This window comes from Suillus paluster, assembly GCF_016628075.1.
Source record: "Suillus paluster strain FC165 chromosome Unknown EDB91scaffold_7, whole genome shotgun sequence".
In the NCBI taxonomy this organism is placed as follows: Eukaryota; Fungi; Basidiomycota; class Agaricomycetes; order Boletales; family Suillaceae; genus Suillus; species Suillus paluster.
In genome coordinates, this window is record NW_024537567.1 from 998,382 (window position 1) to 1,013,324 (window position 14,943).

Consider the following 14,943-nt stretch of genomic DNA (forward strand, 5'->3'; position numbering starts at 1 on the left):
GTGTTTGTTACGTGGCCCAAGTGAATTCTATCATACGCTATCACTCCTGCTAACAACAAATCACAATCGTGTCTCCATCCACTGTGTATACAATTCAAACTCTGGCTTCCTGACTCTCTTTACTTTTTACTTTTCTTTTTTTTGCCATCTTAAACATGACTTCGTCCTCGTCCTCGTCACCAGAAATGCATCCTGCTCCTCCAATGGACTCCGCTGAACGCTTTTCCTATAAACATGCAACACATGAGGAGGTCCTTGAAGATCTATCTAGGTATTTTCACTTTACTTCCATTTCAACGTCTTCTTACGCCAAAAAGTCGCTTTCTGTTAAATCTCCCAGAGGAAGAACTATCGTCTCTTGAGCGGATATGTTTCCAGGTCGAGCAAGCGTAAGCCACGCACAAATGCTTGCGATTCTCTGTCGGCTCATTTTTTTCCTTTAGCCATTGGTTCTACGAAGACTTCATCCGGGAACAAAATCCTAAATTTCCATCGCTACCGCTCAAGAAATTCTCCGCAATGCTTTTCAAAGCTTGTCCTTTACTACACCAATGGAGTCACGATCATGAACAAGCCTTCAATACCTTCATGCAGTACAAGACTAGAGTCCCGGTATGCGGTGCAATTATGTTAAACGATACTTGGGAGAAGGTGCGGTGCTCTCATTGCGCAGCCATGAAAATCGCCTTACCGGGGTTTCTTTAGTGTATCCTTGTTAAGGGATGGAAGTCATCTTCTGGTTGGGGTTTTCCAAAGGGTAAGATAAATGAGAGCGAGCCTACCCATGAGTGTGCCATTCGAGAGGTGCGTCGTGTTTTCCACATTTCCATCCGGCCGCCTGAATTCTCCCCTAGGTCCTTGAGGAGACCGGTTATAATCTAGCGGGTCAGCTAGATCCTGAAAACGTAATTGAAATGTCGATCAAGGAGCAATTGATATCCCTCTTTGTGGTACCCGGAGTCCCGGAAGATTTTCCTTTTAAAACTAGGACCCGCAAGGAGATAAGTGTACGTTTATTCAGTTGTACACCTGCTCTTGTCGTAATGTTTTTTTTGGGCAGCGGATCGAGTGGTTCAAGTTAACTGATCTCCCAACCTGGAGGCGGAACAAAGCTGCACCGGGAAAGTTTTATTTAATTTCGCCGTTCATCGCGTGAGTCTCGTCTATACCTCTTTTATAACAGTGGTTGTCAATTTCGAGTAGATCATTGAAGGCATTCGTCACTGCCAACAAGCCTCGAGCAATGGAGGGGCGAGCTTGGAAGACTGGAGGGTACATAAGTACGGATAATGGCACACACGAGTCCAGTTCGTCCTCTGCAGATAATGGCGAACCCCAGACGCCGTCTCCTCAATACAGCGAAGCACTTCCTGCGACTAGCCATTCCGTAGCTACCCACGTGTCCGATGACGAGCAAGTTGTTGATCCTGAACACATGGACCCGCATTTTGCTCGCCTGCTCAGTTCTTTGACGCTCTCGGCTGTTAAGCAAGACGATTCAAAGTCTCAGCTCATTCTTCCGCCCGTTAAATCACCTCTCTCGGTACTCGCTCACAATGCGACCCCACTAGCCAAGCAGAATATCGTTGATTGGTCTTCTCGTGTTTCTGCCCACTCAGAAACGCCTGTTGTGATAACTTCTCCGCCTCCGAAACAAAGGCTTTCACACGTGACATCGTCTTCCACGCATTCCCTTCGGGTTCCCCAGTCTTTGAGCGTGCATGCTTCCTTTGATGAATCTCATATTCCTGGAACTCCTTCATCAGGAGCTCTTTCGACAGCTTCATTTTCTGCCGCATCTTCCACTTCATCCTTGACTTCCTCTCGAAAGTCATCGTCGTCAAGACGTACCGCGAGCACTGCCGACATATCGCCCTACCTTCCGCGTCCTACTGAGGTGCCTGCCTCAGGCAAGATGTTGAGGCAGCTAGCCCTACTGGAAGCGGTAGCTGACGAGTCTTCACGCATGACCCCCACTCTGCTCAATAGGGAATTACCAACTGTGACTAATATTGGTAATATATCCTGCATCCGTCATCCAGGACCTTCGGCTTCTGTGCCACCACCCACACACTATCCGCAAGCTGAATTTCGTCCACATTTTGGACATATTCCTTCGGTTCCAGCTGGATATCATGTTTCATCTACTTCTCAGCACGCCAACACCGGGTACTCTCAGCCGCCGCCCCTCATTGATGACGTATTTCAAGTTCGACCACGCTCTAGTCAGTTTGTTGCCCATGACTACTCCCCTCGGAATGCCCAGCAAAATCAATTGTTGTCGCTGCTGACGGGGCCCCCACCCCTTCCTGCTGGAATGCCTCACCCTTCTCATCCACATCCATCCTACTTGCAAGGCTACCTTCCAGCTCATCATTATCAACCACATGTTTCCGCACACTTCCCCTCTGCCTATCAGCCTGCGGGTCCTCATATGATGACTGGTCCTCCTACTGCGATTCCCCCAGTCAGGGCCCATGTCGCACCTGCTCAATTATCTGCTATCCCACCATCAGCCCATGCTTTGCAGACAACTTTTCCCCCACCGCAAATTACTTCGCGTACCCCTGTCACCAATAGTGCTCAGCTACTTTCACTCCTGAACGGTAATAAACCTGCACCGGCGCCAGCCCCCGTTAATGCTGGCTATAGATGATTACACCGCTATATCTCTGCTATAACCAACCCTGCATCATATATTTTGCTTGCCATCAACGCCATACTGTATATGCTGCGCCGACGCTCCTCTTTTTGGCATGCCTTTGCCTTTTCTCCTGCACTTATTCCTTGCCATTTGGTCTTTTTGATTCATCTTTTTTCCCTGTCTTTTTTACTGCGGGTTTCAATGATATTGACGTGAACAATTGTCAATCTCGTCGTTCATTACACTTTGCTGCTGCAGTACAATAATTGCTATTGTTCGTTTGCCCACTCTCGCCATCTTTCTCTTCGTCACTCCCTCCATACTCGAATCTACAGTACTAGTTCCGGTGTCATCGTTGGTCTCGTCGCAATACCCCCTGTAGTTTTGTAGCTCCATTCTCATCCTAACCAGACATATCGCTGGCCTTGTCCGTGCTCATACATTTGTACTTGTCTCTTGACCCGTCGAATTCAAGCCAGGTTTTGCCATTCTCGTCCGTTTTGCCATTTCTGAAGTCAATAAATATGTTGCATGGAACGAAGGATATGATATACACATGTACGTATGATTAAAAGATGAAACGCGTTTCACAATCCACATCAGGATGTATGCTTCGTAAAGCCCATCCGCCGGGCATAGTCTCGTTCTTCTTCAACCGTCAGTCTGTCCGTGCCTGACCAATTTGCTGAACTCGACCGTGCCCTAAACCGGCTCTGCCTCGTCCTGAATATCTCCTCCATCCGCAACGGTCGGATCGCTCCGAATATGTCATCCGGGTCGACTGTGCTTTGCATTTGCAACGCCTGTCGGAGCTCCGGCGACTGAGCCCAATCGGGAGGATCAAACGTCCGTACACGATCTTCATCTTCCGAGTCTGAGTATTCGCTGTTGATATCGGGAAGTTCAATACTCTCGCTGGGGATTTCGGGTGGCTGCTGCTTAGCTGCCCTTATCTGGGCCATGGCACGCGCTGCCATCTGGTTCTGCACCATGGCGGAGGGAAGGTTATCTTCGTTCTCCTGCGGTACAGCCTTAGCTTTGCCCTTTGGAGGACCAACTTTGCCTGTTTTCGCTTCGGTACCTGCGGATTTAACTGCGGATGACCCAGCGGCATTTTGCGAGGTGTTGTATGTTGCAGACGACACAAGCGCAGACGGCGCGGGGACCTTGAGGGTCTTGGAAGCAGAAGCAAGTTTTGTTGCAGGAGTAGCCAGACTGGACTTCGCCAACTTGGAAGGAGGAAGGGTGTCTTTCTTGTCTTTTGAAGGTGGCTTTTTAACTTCGGGTTTCTTCTCGTCGACAGTGATCTTGCGCTTCTTCGTCGCGTCTTCCTCAACCTTCTTGAGCGCAGCAGTGGTCTTGAGAGGCCGTTTTTCCGTGGTTTCGTCACGCTCACGTTTGCGCTTCTCGGACTCCTCCTTGATTTTCTTCTCCTCCTCAACAGCGCGAGCCTTCTCCTTGTCTGCCTTGCAAGCAAGCGCTGCCTGGCGCCTGGCTTCCATCTCCTTGAGACGGGTGGCCTTTTTGTTAGCTTCTTCTTCTTGCTATGTAATATTTGAGTTCCGCAAAATACTCCAAGTAAGGCTGAATGTGATACCTTCTTCGCAGCAGCAGCTGCAAGCTGCAGGCTCTTGACCTCCGGCTTGGCCTTTTTGCCCGTGCCAAGCATGCTATTGACGAGCTTTGTGGCCTGTCCGAAGAACCCAGTCTGTGACTGCGAAGATGACGACGTCGAGGCCATGGATAACTGGCTGTGGCTCCGCGGAATGTCCCCCGACTTCGGTTGTTACTGTGAGTGCTACGAATATTAATGATCAAAAGCGTACATGCCTCGACAAGAGTAGCAGCGGACTGGCCAGCCTTAATGACAGCGCCCAAATCACTCGTATGCATATCTGACTCATGGTCGGCTTCCAGTTCGGGGACACTGGTGCCATTGTCCTGGACCTGAGCGCCGTCACTATCTATATCCATGGCGAAGGCACCGGAGATTGCGGGTCCCTCATCTTGCTCCTTCTTCGCTGAATTGCCGGTCGTTCTGGTGGGTCCCTGAGATTCAGTAGGGAGAGTACTCCACGTCATGCTGTCCTCCTTATTATTGAATATGAAAGGAGTCCATCCCTGTTCGCTTGCGGCTAACTTCTCCTCAAGGGGCCAACTATCATCGTCATCATCTTCAAGTGCAGCGAATTTCGCTTGATGAATCTGTGACTCTGTACCGTCTGTGTATTCAGTGTCTTGAGTAGAGGGCATCCAGGCTGGAATGTCTTCCACTCGATCGAAAACAGCATCTGAAAATGTGCTTGCTTGCGAGGATTGTGTACCGCCTGCCTGTGGATGATGACGCGAGGGAGACAGAGGCGAAGCAAGTCTTGCCGGTAGACCCAATGATATTGGCGGAGGAAGCGTAAAGGTCGTTATTGGTAAATTGAAAGAAAACTCTTTGGCAAGGGGTGCGGGCTGCTTTGAGGTGGGAGGCATGAACACTGGAAGAGGTGGCTTGTTGAACACTGGACCAGGAGGAGGAACGAAGCTAGAGCCAGAAGTACGAGTGGGAGGTGGGGAGTTGGGCGGGGTTGTTGAAACGCTCTCATCCGCCGCAGACGAAGACTGAATGACTACCGGGTTCTCGTTAGTAGAGACAATGTCGGAGAGACTGAGTCTGTGTTCTGATTCTCTAGAGTAAACATCTTCAGCCGTCGGTCGAGGTTCTTCAGCGCATGATCCGGAAGGGTCTTCTGACTCCGTGACATCTTCTCCAGTGATCTTGTTCCTCTCCGCTACTCTTGCTTCTGCTGCAGCACGAGCTTCAGCAAGTGCCACGGCTGCCGCACCCCCACCAAGGGACTTCCCCATGCTTTTTCCTGCACGCGCACCAAGACCTTCAACTGTACGTTTAAAGACTCCCATGAAACTAGCCTCGTCCTCCTTGTCGTTCAGTGGTTCCCAGCGCTCCTCAGGGAGATGCAGAGCTCTAGCCGGCCCCATATTTAAGAGAGCTTGAGTCGGCATAGCTGTCTCCTGGTTCAGAATAGGGGTGTCCTTCGAATTTTGTGGAGCAGAATCGGACTCGGAGGCCTTGGCCACCTTGGCTCTACGTCCTTCGTCGGTCTTGTCTGAAGTCAAAGGTGCAGCAGCAAGCATGTCACCGCTCTTCCGCTTCAAGGGAGCGACAGTGTGGCTAGAGGGACCCATTGTACTAGCACCAGAGCCGAGGATGCTCGTCTTGCTAGGGACGATGCCCTCCATGGCTTTCACTTCTCTGGCCTTCATCAGCCACGATGTACGTTTGCCCAGTGCGGGAGGTTGCGCTGGTGCTGCAGTAGTTGACGGAAGAATTCCAGTGCCCGTAGATGGTTCTATCGCACGCATTGACTTACGTAGCGGAGATGGAGCGCGAAGTGTTGGAAATTGCAGTACGCTGCTCTTATGCGCAAGAGTCCGAGACGGCGAGTCGTTAAGTGGTACCACCATAGTTGTTAATGCAGGAGCGGAACTGGACGCAGGTAAAATGGGCAGCGGCGCAGTAAATGCATCTCTGGCATGCGTGATCGGAGAGCTGGCTACCGGTATTTGAGGAAGTGGTTGAGTGTGATTGCCAGTGCGTATCTTTTGATCACGGGTAGGTTTCGGTGAGCCAAGAGGAATAGAATGGAAGGTGTCCTGCGAGTACACCATCGTGTTCTCTACCTCTGGTGCTAGATCATCCTCTACTAGATCAGGGTCATACCCGACATGCTCGCCCATAATCGTGCCCGCGGGCTCAGGCTCCGGAAGGACTTGCTCAGCGAGATCGCTGTCTGCATGAGAACGCATGGCCTCTGCATTTTGCTTTGCCTGAAGAAGGGTTTTATGAAAGCTGTTGACAGGTGACTGGTTTTCCTTGCTTATATCCTCCTCCTACAGAACAGACATGACTATCGATATTGGTCTTATAAGAGATGAAATACCTCGAGGGACAAAAGAATAGCGTTTTGAGCCTTTGCCGCTGCTAAAGTGGCTGCTCTGGTTCGCTTCGGCGCGGTCTTCTTTCGAGCAGGTGTCTTGACGAGCTCGATGATAGGTCTACAGATGCTCAGAGTTGAGAAAAGGATGATTCATTTCACGCACTCTTGCTTTGGACCAGCCAAGATATTCTCGAGGTAATCGTCTAGGAAGATGAAGCCGTGGGTTTGGACTTGGTCCTCGAATAATTGCCGACATGAATCTTTCGCCATAGACGTTCGGATAGAGGTCGTCCATGCCACGATTCCGGACGCTGGATGCGCCATACTTACCTTCGCGCGTTCGCTAGTGCAAGCTTTGAGCAATTGAAGTGAGCGTTTCGTCTTAAGTGAGCGCCAAACAATGCGTCAACAAACGTGGGACGCGTACGTCACATGACCGTAGCACTTTCGCGTCCACCCCCGCTTCAAGCCTCTGGTGGCACTTGCTACTGCTTATACTTGGTGTGTACTGAGTAACTCTGTCTTGAGGCTGAGCGGAAAATCTTACAAGACAAAAGACGAATGAGACATTGTAACTATTAGCGGAGCACGAGCATTAAGTTGCAAGTAGTATACTTAATTAAGGTTGCATGTCTTATAGTAACCGTCGAGTCAGTCTGGTATACTATCGCAGTGATCCTCTGAAATTTCAAGGTCATCTATGATTCCTCCTAACCCCTCGAGGAACTCCGTCTTCCTTTCTGCTTTTTTTCGATCAAACAACCACGGGCAGTCAATGTTGATACACTCGAATGGCTCGGCATTTGCGCTGGATGTACACGATGCGCACACCCGCTGTGCGTCCAGGAGCCGGGATTCTCCTTTTCTTATTTGTTCAAGGAGGGCCGGTATTGTTTCCTGGGGTGTTCTCCGACAGTTTTCACAGATTCCTGTCGTGAGCTCGTTAAACCAGAAGAGGGATGATCCTATACGAGTACCTACCGTCTGAAGACAAGCCACCGCATGCAAGGCACTGGGAACTCTGGAAATGTTCGTCTATCTTGAATCGGTTCGCCGTGATCCTCTGTTTTTTGGGAGACATCGTAAGAGGATTTGGATGATCGACTCGGATGGCCTTTGGCATATCGTCAAACCAAGTTCTAACGTCAGCACCCAGCAAGTTGAAAACACGTTCGAGTGGTGGGATCAGAATACGGGATATATAGTACGAAGCGTCTAATTGCATGTGTCTGGATCGTGGATATCAGTCGTTCCATCACAAATGCAAGGAGTAAAAGGCACACTTATGCTGCAGTAGTTCTTCCGGGGACATCGCCCTGTCCACAAGCCGCGTCTGGGGATCACCTCTTACAATGACGTATGGGATTCGGTCGCCATATTGAACCTCGTCGTTCTCGTCCTCCATCATCCTTCGAGCGGCAACAGCTACACCAGGCGGAGGTGGTGCTTTTTCACTGACATGATCTTGTTCCAGTACATATCACTGATCAAAATATTTGCACGCACGAGTATGTCCCCATTTTGACTTCCTTTGCAAAAACGAAATCTTGTATGGACACTTTGTTTTGAAGAATTTTAGTCCATGACCGGTAGCAATAATCCTTGACTTGACTGAGATCCTGAGTACGGAATAAAATTCTGGTCGCAGGATTAGCGAGCTTTCACGTCATAATGATGCGAAAACCTCCTCACTTCAAACATGTTTCGGTCATTTTTGACTGAGCAGGTACACCGTCTCGGCGGACAGTTTCAATTCCCTTCGCATCGAATGCGGGGATGATTTCGTCCGGATTCTCGAATTTGAATCCAACATATCTTTTCTTCGCCATCAATACACATGGCAGATACACCTAGTCGAAACATCAGTAGCTGACTCATTCGTTTCGAATTGTATAGACCTTTTCAAATTTCAATTTGATGGGTGCTGGGTTCATCGCCGTAACCGCGTCCGCAATATCATAGCCGATGTGGAAAGCCTGTTCCTTTGTCTTTCCGTGAAGGTATATGAAAAGCGAGTCCGTGTCCCCATAAACCACTCTAGCTCCCCATTTAGCGGTGCTGTCGATGACTTCTATAGCCTGCTACACAGTCAGGCGCGTGCGAAACCACGTGGCTAAGATACCGACCTTCTCCAAGGTTTCTCTGCCGCTTTGTACAATACTGTCTGCAATTTCAACAGCAGGCATGCGGCCGGAGTATGTCGCGCTTGTATATCCATAAGTGACATTAGCAATATATTTCAGACTGAGCTGGCGCGCGTCCAGAACTCGACTGAGCGCCTGTACGACCGTGGTTATTGAACTCAAAGAATTGGCGACATACGCATTACCTTATCAGTCTTTGAAACCTTCATCGCTTGTTTGACCATTACTCGGGTGTCCAACAACTCCGTGAGCATGCGGCCAAGCAAACCCTTCCTTACTTCAGGCTTCACGTAGATAATGCCATTCGGCGCAACTATGGTCGGAAATTCAAAACGAGCACAGAGCCCAAAAGAGGGATAACTGGCCTGTTATGCGGTCTTGCAACTTTTCCAAGAGCCCGCGTGGTCTTTGGAGATCCACGACACCAAACTTGTTGCGACCCTGGAAGTCGATGACTCTGCCGAGGCAGGTTGAGTAGCAATAATTGTACGCAATCATAATTGATGGGTATAGAGATTGGAAGTCAAGCACGACGAGGGGTCCATTGTAAAAGGCGGAGAGAGGTTCCATAATGAGAGGCATGCATTCTGCAGCATTTTGCTTTCCAACCTAGAAGATAGCTGTCAGCTGATTTCGAATGGCATAATTCGAGCTCACATCCTGTTTGCTGGGAGACAGGAGAACGAAGCTCTCCGGCTTCGCGATGCGGAACATAAATGACTCCACTTTGAATTGTGAGCCTCGACTGATTACGGAGTAAAAATCGACTCCGAAAACACGCGCAAATTCTCTGTTTAGACCTTAAAAGACCACCTTGCTTTAAATCTAATTGAAGGCTCACGCATTTTTTGTAGTTGTTTCGGCTTCTTGGAGGATTTCCAGTGTAATGATCGTTCGTTCAAGGAAGTAGCGGAGGACACGGGAAGTGTGCACAGGATCTGTACTATTATACCAAGTTGTTAGGACCTCGGGGGTATAACGAGGGACCCTGTGCAAATGAGTGGACAAATAGTGATGATTGATTGGTGGGCTTACCTTCTACGCAGTAACTGGAAGACTACATTCTCGAAAGAGTACATGGAAAGTGTCTGTTCCACTCGCATGATTCTCCAGACGTTGAACACATGCCGACCAGTGACCTTGAACGTAGTAGTTGTCCTCTGACTCCATGGATCGTTTCCTGCAGCAGGATTCTTGCTAGGGGCTCGAGCTATAAGCTCGCCGATGTCAAATCCTTCACATGTATCTTAACTACCAAAAGCTAGGAAAAGACCTTGCACGAACCATAATGGTTTCCTCGGGCATTGAGATAGCCCCAGGATGCTGTTTGAACGTCCCAACCCACAATGATATCCGGATCAAACTCAACTACTATGTCAGCGATCCGATTGAGTAACTCCAGCTCGTCAGCGACGATCTCCAACGGGAAGCCGCGTATTCGATAAGGATCCAGTTCCGCATTCTTGACCGCTAGGATGCCTCGTTCGTGAAACACTGAATGAATGTCATCATCCCCGAGAGCGAAGAAAATTGCAACGATCCCGTCAACATTTGCGTCGGGTACTTTGTTACCTCGTGAAGGGGCTAGTAACAAAAGTAAGCGGATGACAAACAGTCGATTCGAAGCTCACCAAATACTTCTAGGGAAAACAAGGACATGTGCTGGGCTGCTCTGGTATTGGTGTCAGATCGAACATGTGGCATTGATTTCACGCCGAAGGGATTCATCTGAGTGCTGCCATCGATCTGAATGCCCGTTCCTGAGATGGCTGTTAGACATAATATACTCAACTTACCTGAGAGTGCAACTTGGCCTTCGTGCTCAGCTGAACTGGGTTTTCTTTCAGCCACTTTTTAACTTGAGTCTTGCTCGGAGGTAGGGCAGCATACTCCCATCCCCATGTCATATACGTGCTCTTCGAAGGACGCGCATCTCTTCCCATATGAAGCTGACTTCCATGAGACTTCCACTGGTCCAGGGTATCTAGCCCCTCTCCACCTTTAAGATGATATAAAAGACCCGCATATTCTCTTGGGTGCTCTGAAGCATCTGCACGTCTGGAGTAATAGGGATTACGGTACACCCTTCGGAGGACACCATATGTCTCAATGGTCCTGAGAAGTTCAGAGGAAGACGGCGGCGATACCGCGAATGTGAATGCAGTAGTTGAGCTTGAAGTAAGTGGTATGTGTCTTGAAAATGAGGCTCTTGGCAAGTTCGGCTGCTCATTCCGCTGGGAGGAGTGGCTGCGTCGTTCCTCTCTTGTTTCTATTAGCGTTCAGCGATTTGTAAAATTTCGCGAGACCAACCCCACAATTGCGTTAGCACGCCCCACCCGGTTACTTGTTTCCGAGTCCTGTGAACTCTTTGGCGTTCCTGATACATCAATCAATTGTTCATCCCGAAGTTGGAATGGATTTTCTTCCCAATCACATCGGTCACTATTGTCAGATGAATCAGACAAGTCCGAGGACGATTCCCGCCCTGCTAGGGTCTCTGTAGGAACCATTGATGGTGGCGCATCCCTGTTTGTAACTGTTCAATACAGGTCAATATACGCTAGCTTCAACAATTACATCGTAGGCATAGTCGCTTCGTGGCACGTGTACATCGGTTTTCTGAATATAGACAAATGAAAAACCCTTCCATGAAAGTAATTATGCTCACTTGGTAGGGGTCGCTGGAAGCTCTGAAGATACTGAAAGACTCCTCGCTCGTTTGCGGCTGTTCTTACTTCAGTGATGGCTCTCAGAAGAAGGCATCGCCTACATTGCCAGATTGTGCCACAAGTGTTGGAACGGATTTGTTCGGGAAGGGCCTCGCGAAGGAGAGTCAAGTCTCCTAAGGCAGACATCAGTACAAGAGCCAGACGAAATAAGTTCCTGAACCTTTCATTCCCATCAGTAGCGGCTTCGACCTCACCAGAGGGATTGGGCACGTCCATCCGAAAATCCGGAGGAAGCCCTTCGTCAGCTAACTGATCATCTGTAGCAGCGTCGGGCTCCGCAATGGTGTCACCCTCCTGCAAGTCCGCCCACTCTTGGTCTTCGCGGTCCATCATCTGGCTCATTTCCTGTGTGGAAAGCAACATCTCGTCGACATCAACATCCGTACTTTGCGGTGGTCCTTTCCGGTTTATCAAAGACCCATCCTGCGTAGCCTGTGCAAAAGGATTTTCCCTGTCCTCGGCTTCCAAAGTATGAGTACTCTGCCCGTTATGGCCAGTAGCCTCGCTACGACTTGGCTTCCAGGTTCTCCAAACAGGCTCCCAGAGGGCTTCCACGCTCTCAAAAGTAGTCATCACCCATTTCTCCCAAAGTTCCTCTCTGTCAGTGAAAATCGGCTCAGGGTCTCTTTCCTTTTCAATGTGTTTTCTGAGTTCCTCCCACCACCTCGCCTCCGCGACCCATTCGCCTCCATGACCTCTCGACATCTTGCTTGAATCGAGAGGAAGCGCAGGAGTTGGGGAGAGGCCCTGGGCAAGCCTTCTACGTCTTTCATCATCCCACAGTTCACGGACACTCAGGACAAATGGTTCAGAAGGCAAAGGCGGTGAAGGTATTGCCAACTTGTGGTGGATGTTGCGTGCGGACAGGAGACGGCGGTTCAGAATTTGATGAGCAGCGACGTCGACTTCAAGCGGCATGCGGGATTGCCGAAAGTATGGTGATATCTTGAATGTCGATGATCCCGTGATTTCAGTGTCGTTTTCTTCGTGTCCTCGCTGCCAGACCTCCGCAAGATCGATCCAGCCACATCCATATAACCCAAAATCGCACATGAACTGAAGGAGGTAGCTCAGATGGCTTTCATAAACGCGAAAGCGTGTTCGCATGACAGTTCCTGACTGCAATATAGTCACAGCACGATTGACAAAGGTGGGGTCTGCGATAAGAATCTTCAAGAACGGTGTGTATGACGAGTGGAATCCATAGAAGTGAACGCCTTTGACGAGAAGGACAGCCCGGACAAACTGTGAGTTGGGCGAGTGTGGATTGCGCTTCATCGAAATGGCAATAGCATGGTTCAAAGAACGAGACAATTTTGCAATGTACCGGTTCACTGACTGGAGTCAATACGAAAATATGCTGAAGGTGGACCCACACACCATTTTCGGGACTCAATTTGCCCCCATACTCAACAAAAAAGTAAGGGTACACTTGATGCACATGTACACACGCTTTCTTTCCTGCGGACGACGCCCCATAAACGCGGATCACAGGTACTCGAGGGAGAGATGCATTGTCGAGAGTGCCAGGGGAGGCCACAGTGTAGTCAATTTGATTGATGAGTACTCGAAGTGTAGCCTCTTGCTCCATGAAACTAATTGTTATACAGTACGAGGGTGGAAGAATTTTTGCTCATGAGCGGATGCACTGAATGCAGTTGACGCCTTGAAAACAAAGTTGGATGTCTGGTACTGGACTAGGTAACATGTCACACGGAACTTCTGTGGCGGCAAGCACATACATTGTGTGCAGGAAAACTTGGAAAGCTTGCAACTTGGAGTCACTCGAGCTACAAAATCTATGATCTCTTTGATTGGTCTGATACAGCTGGGTAAGTGCGCGATTCTCAAGTACTAATCACAACTGATTGATCCTCCTTTCGTGATGAATGACAGATATAGTTTGCTGCCCAATCCATGTCTTGCCTGGCTCTATCTTCGCGAATCCCCTCACATAACCTGGCTCAACACAAACATACCTTTCCCTACGGGATGTCAGCTTCCAAGTGCATGGTTTAGTACGAATTCTCACCATCCACCATCTTCCATGTCTCCCATTTTTGAACCTGCAGCCTGCTGAGGATTCCAGACGACAACGTCCTTTAGCTCCCTGACCGTGATCTCTACGCCACCTCCTGGCCATGTGACTTCATATTTCCCCCCTGCATCCTCGTACACAGAGTCGGTGAACTGGCGAACGTCAACTCCTGCTCTGGTCTCAAGTTTCGGTTTGCTTCTGGCCTCTTCGGACGGCTCTGTTTTGTCATAATAACTCTTGTTTTGCAATGGGAACACAAGAGCGTCGTTTGCAGGAGCCCTAATATAGTTGTGGAACAACGCCTGGAATTCGAGGTTATCTGGTGGGTAAGCCGTGGAGGTCGACGTATTCGTGACGTGCAGATCAGTGCTAAGCTGATGCTCAGCCAGGGTAACAACATAAGCCAGATGGAACGGTTTGTCATATTTTGCTGTGATACCCGAGGTCGGCTCGAGCGCTGGGAGATAATATATCAAACGAAAGAAATCCAGTGGAGTGATACTTACTAAGCCGCACCGATACACCCGCATCACTGTCCATCACAATGCTGTCGAATGTCCACAATTCATTTCTAGCGAAACCATGCTGGCCGAGTTTCATGTGCTCTGGGTGGGTAGGAGCTCCAAAGCAAGGGAATATAACTGGAATTCCTCCCCGCACTGGCTTTGACCCATCGAGGGCGGCTTTGGACGAGACGAATAGCCGCTCAATTGGCTGAGATTCGGTGATGGTTCCAGATTTCCATGAAATGACTGTCGCACCGTACAGAAGTAGTTCCACAGAAGAGCCCTGTTTATGATAATCAGTGATCAGTGCTGCGCTCGTGTCTGCTTGGGTCTAGTCCATCACAGACCTTTGAATGAGTCAAAGTGACTCGCCCAGCAACCTGTTTAACTGGCATCTTTCAAAGTAGACAGTAAGCTTGAGGGATGAGTTGGCAACTTTGAAGTATACAATCCCTGTGGGAGGGGCCTGGCGGCCCGATCGTCCCGCGCTGAGTAATTGATCTGAAAAGCCTGCCCTTAGGTAGAATCGCCACTATTTACGTCCATTCTTCTACTTTGTTCTCCACTCTTGACATGTTACCCCTCTCAAGAGATGATCAAGTCTCTCACTCTTGACACACACCACTCCCACTCGCGACACTTCTCTCACACTTCATGATGCATTCTCTCCGCGAGTCTCCGGATTGTGTTTATGGTCGGCCTTGAGCCGGAAGTACGAGGGAGCGGCAAACAAGCCCTCTTATCAGCTTCCTCTGTGATCATTTCGCAGCGCGGCAGTGATCCAAATAGGCAGATGCATTATGCTGTCGTTTCATTCACCAGGCCAAAGTTGTCCTCACATTGCTGCTGACTTCTCGTCTGTTCAGCGTCTACAGGCAATATTTATCGATACTTTACTTGCTACTGATGCCTTGGCCCCTTTGCCATGCCTTCTG

At 49.4% G+C, this 14,943-nt stretch overlaps 4 protein-coding genes across 4 annotated transcripts; 1 reads left to right on the forward strand and 3 right to left on the reverse strand.

Annotated features, from left to right (window-relative positions):
* Position 1: 1 nt before the first annotated feature.
* Positions 2-2,749, forward strand: EDB91DRAFT_778798 (DCP2-domain-containing protein). The gene is made up of 7 exons (XM_041328368.1): positions 2-271; positions 318-389; positions 444-651; positions 706-804; positions 855-1,007; positions 1,061-1,152; positions 1,204-2,749. Exons 1-7 carry the CDS (start codon positions 156-158, stop codon positions 2,654-2,656), a joined length of 2,193 nt encoding a protein of 730 aa, XP_041181583.1. The 5' UTR covers positions 2-155; the 3' UTR covers positions 2,657-2,749.
* A 397-nt stretch (positions 2,750-3,146) lies between these two features.
* On the reverse strand, positions 3,147-6,972 carry EDB91DRAFT_1110824 (uncharacterized protein). Its single transcript, XM_041317721.1, has 5 exons — positions 6,755-6,972; positions 6,595-6,709; positions 4,475-6,544; positions 4,242-4,421; positions 3,147-4,188 (listed from the first exon to the last, which is right to left on the reverse strand). Exons 1-5 carry the CDS (start codon positions 6,913-6,915, stop codon positions 3,244-3,246), a joined length of 3,471 nt encoding a protein of 1,156 aa, XP_041181584.1. The 5' UTR covers positions 6,916-6,972; the 3' UTR covers positions 3,147-3,243.
* A 182-nt stretch (positions 6,973-7,154) lies between these two features.
* On the reverse strand, positions 7,155-13,055 carry EDB91DRAFT_1309620 (uncharacterized protein; the record flags this gene model as incomplete). The annotated part of the gene is made up of 21 exons (XM_041325080.1): positions 7,155-7,520; positions 7,573-7,820; positions 7,875-8,045; positions 8,098-8,229; positions 8,284-8,441; positions 8,490-8,669; positions 8,718-8,870; positions 8,921-9,048; positions 9,101-9,344; positions 9,393-9,525; positions 9,577-9,723; positions 9,771-9,969; positions 10,020-10,319; positions 10,367-10,481; positions 10,532-10,982; positions 11,046-11,261; positions 11,506-11,577; positions 11,625-11,809; positions 11,837-11,849; positions 11,883-12,798; positions 12,845-13,055. The coding sequence occupies 21 exons, from the start codon at positions 13,053-13,055 to the stop codon at positions 7,243-7,245; spliced, it is 4,650 nt and encodes a 1,549-aa protein (XP_041181585.1). The 3' UTR covers positions 7,155-7,242.
* Positions 13,056-13,322: 267 nt separating this feature from the next.
* EDB91DRAFT_1235423 (galactose mutarotase-like domain-containing protein) lies at positions 13,323-14,403 on the reverse strand (the record flags this gene model as incomplete). Its single annotated transcript, XM_041321318.1, has 4 exons — positions 13,323-13,449; positions 13,497-13,959; positions 14,009-14,291; positions 14,356-14,403. The coding sequence occupies 4 exons, from the start codon at positions 14,401-14,403 to the stop codon at positions 13,323-13,325; spliced, it is 921 nt and encodes a 306-aa protein (XP_041181586.1).
* Positions 14,404-14,943: the final 540 nt, after the last annotated feature.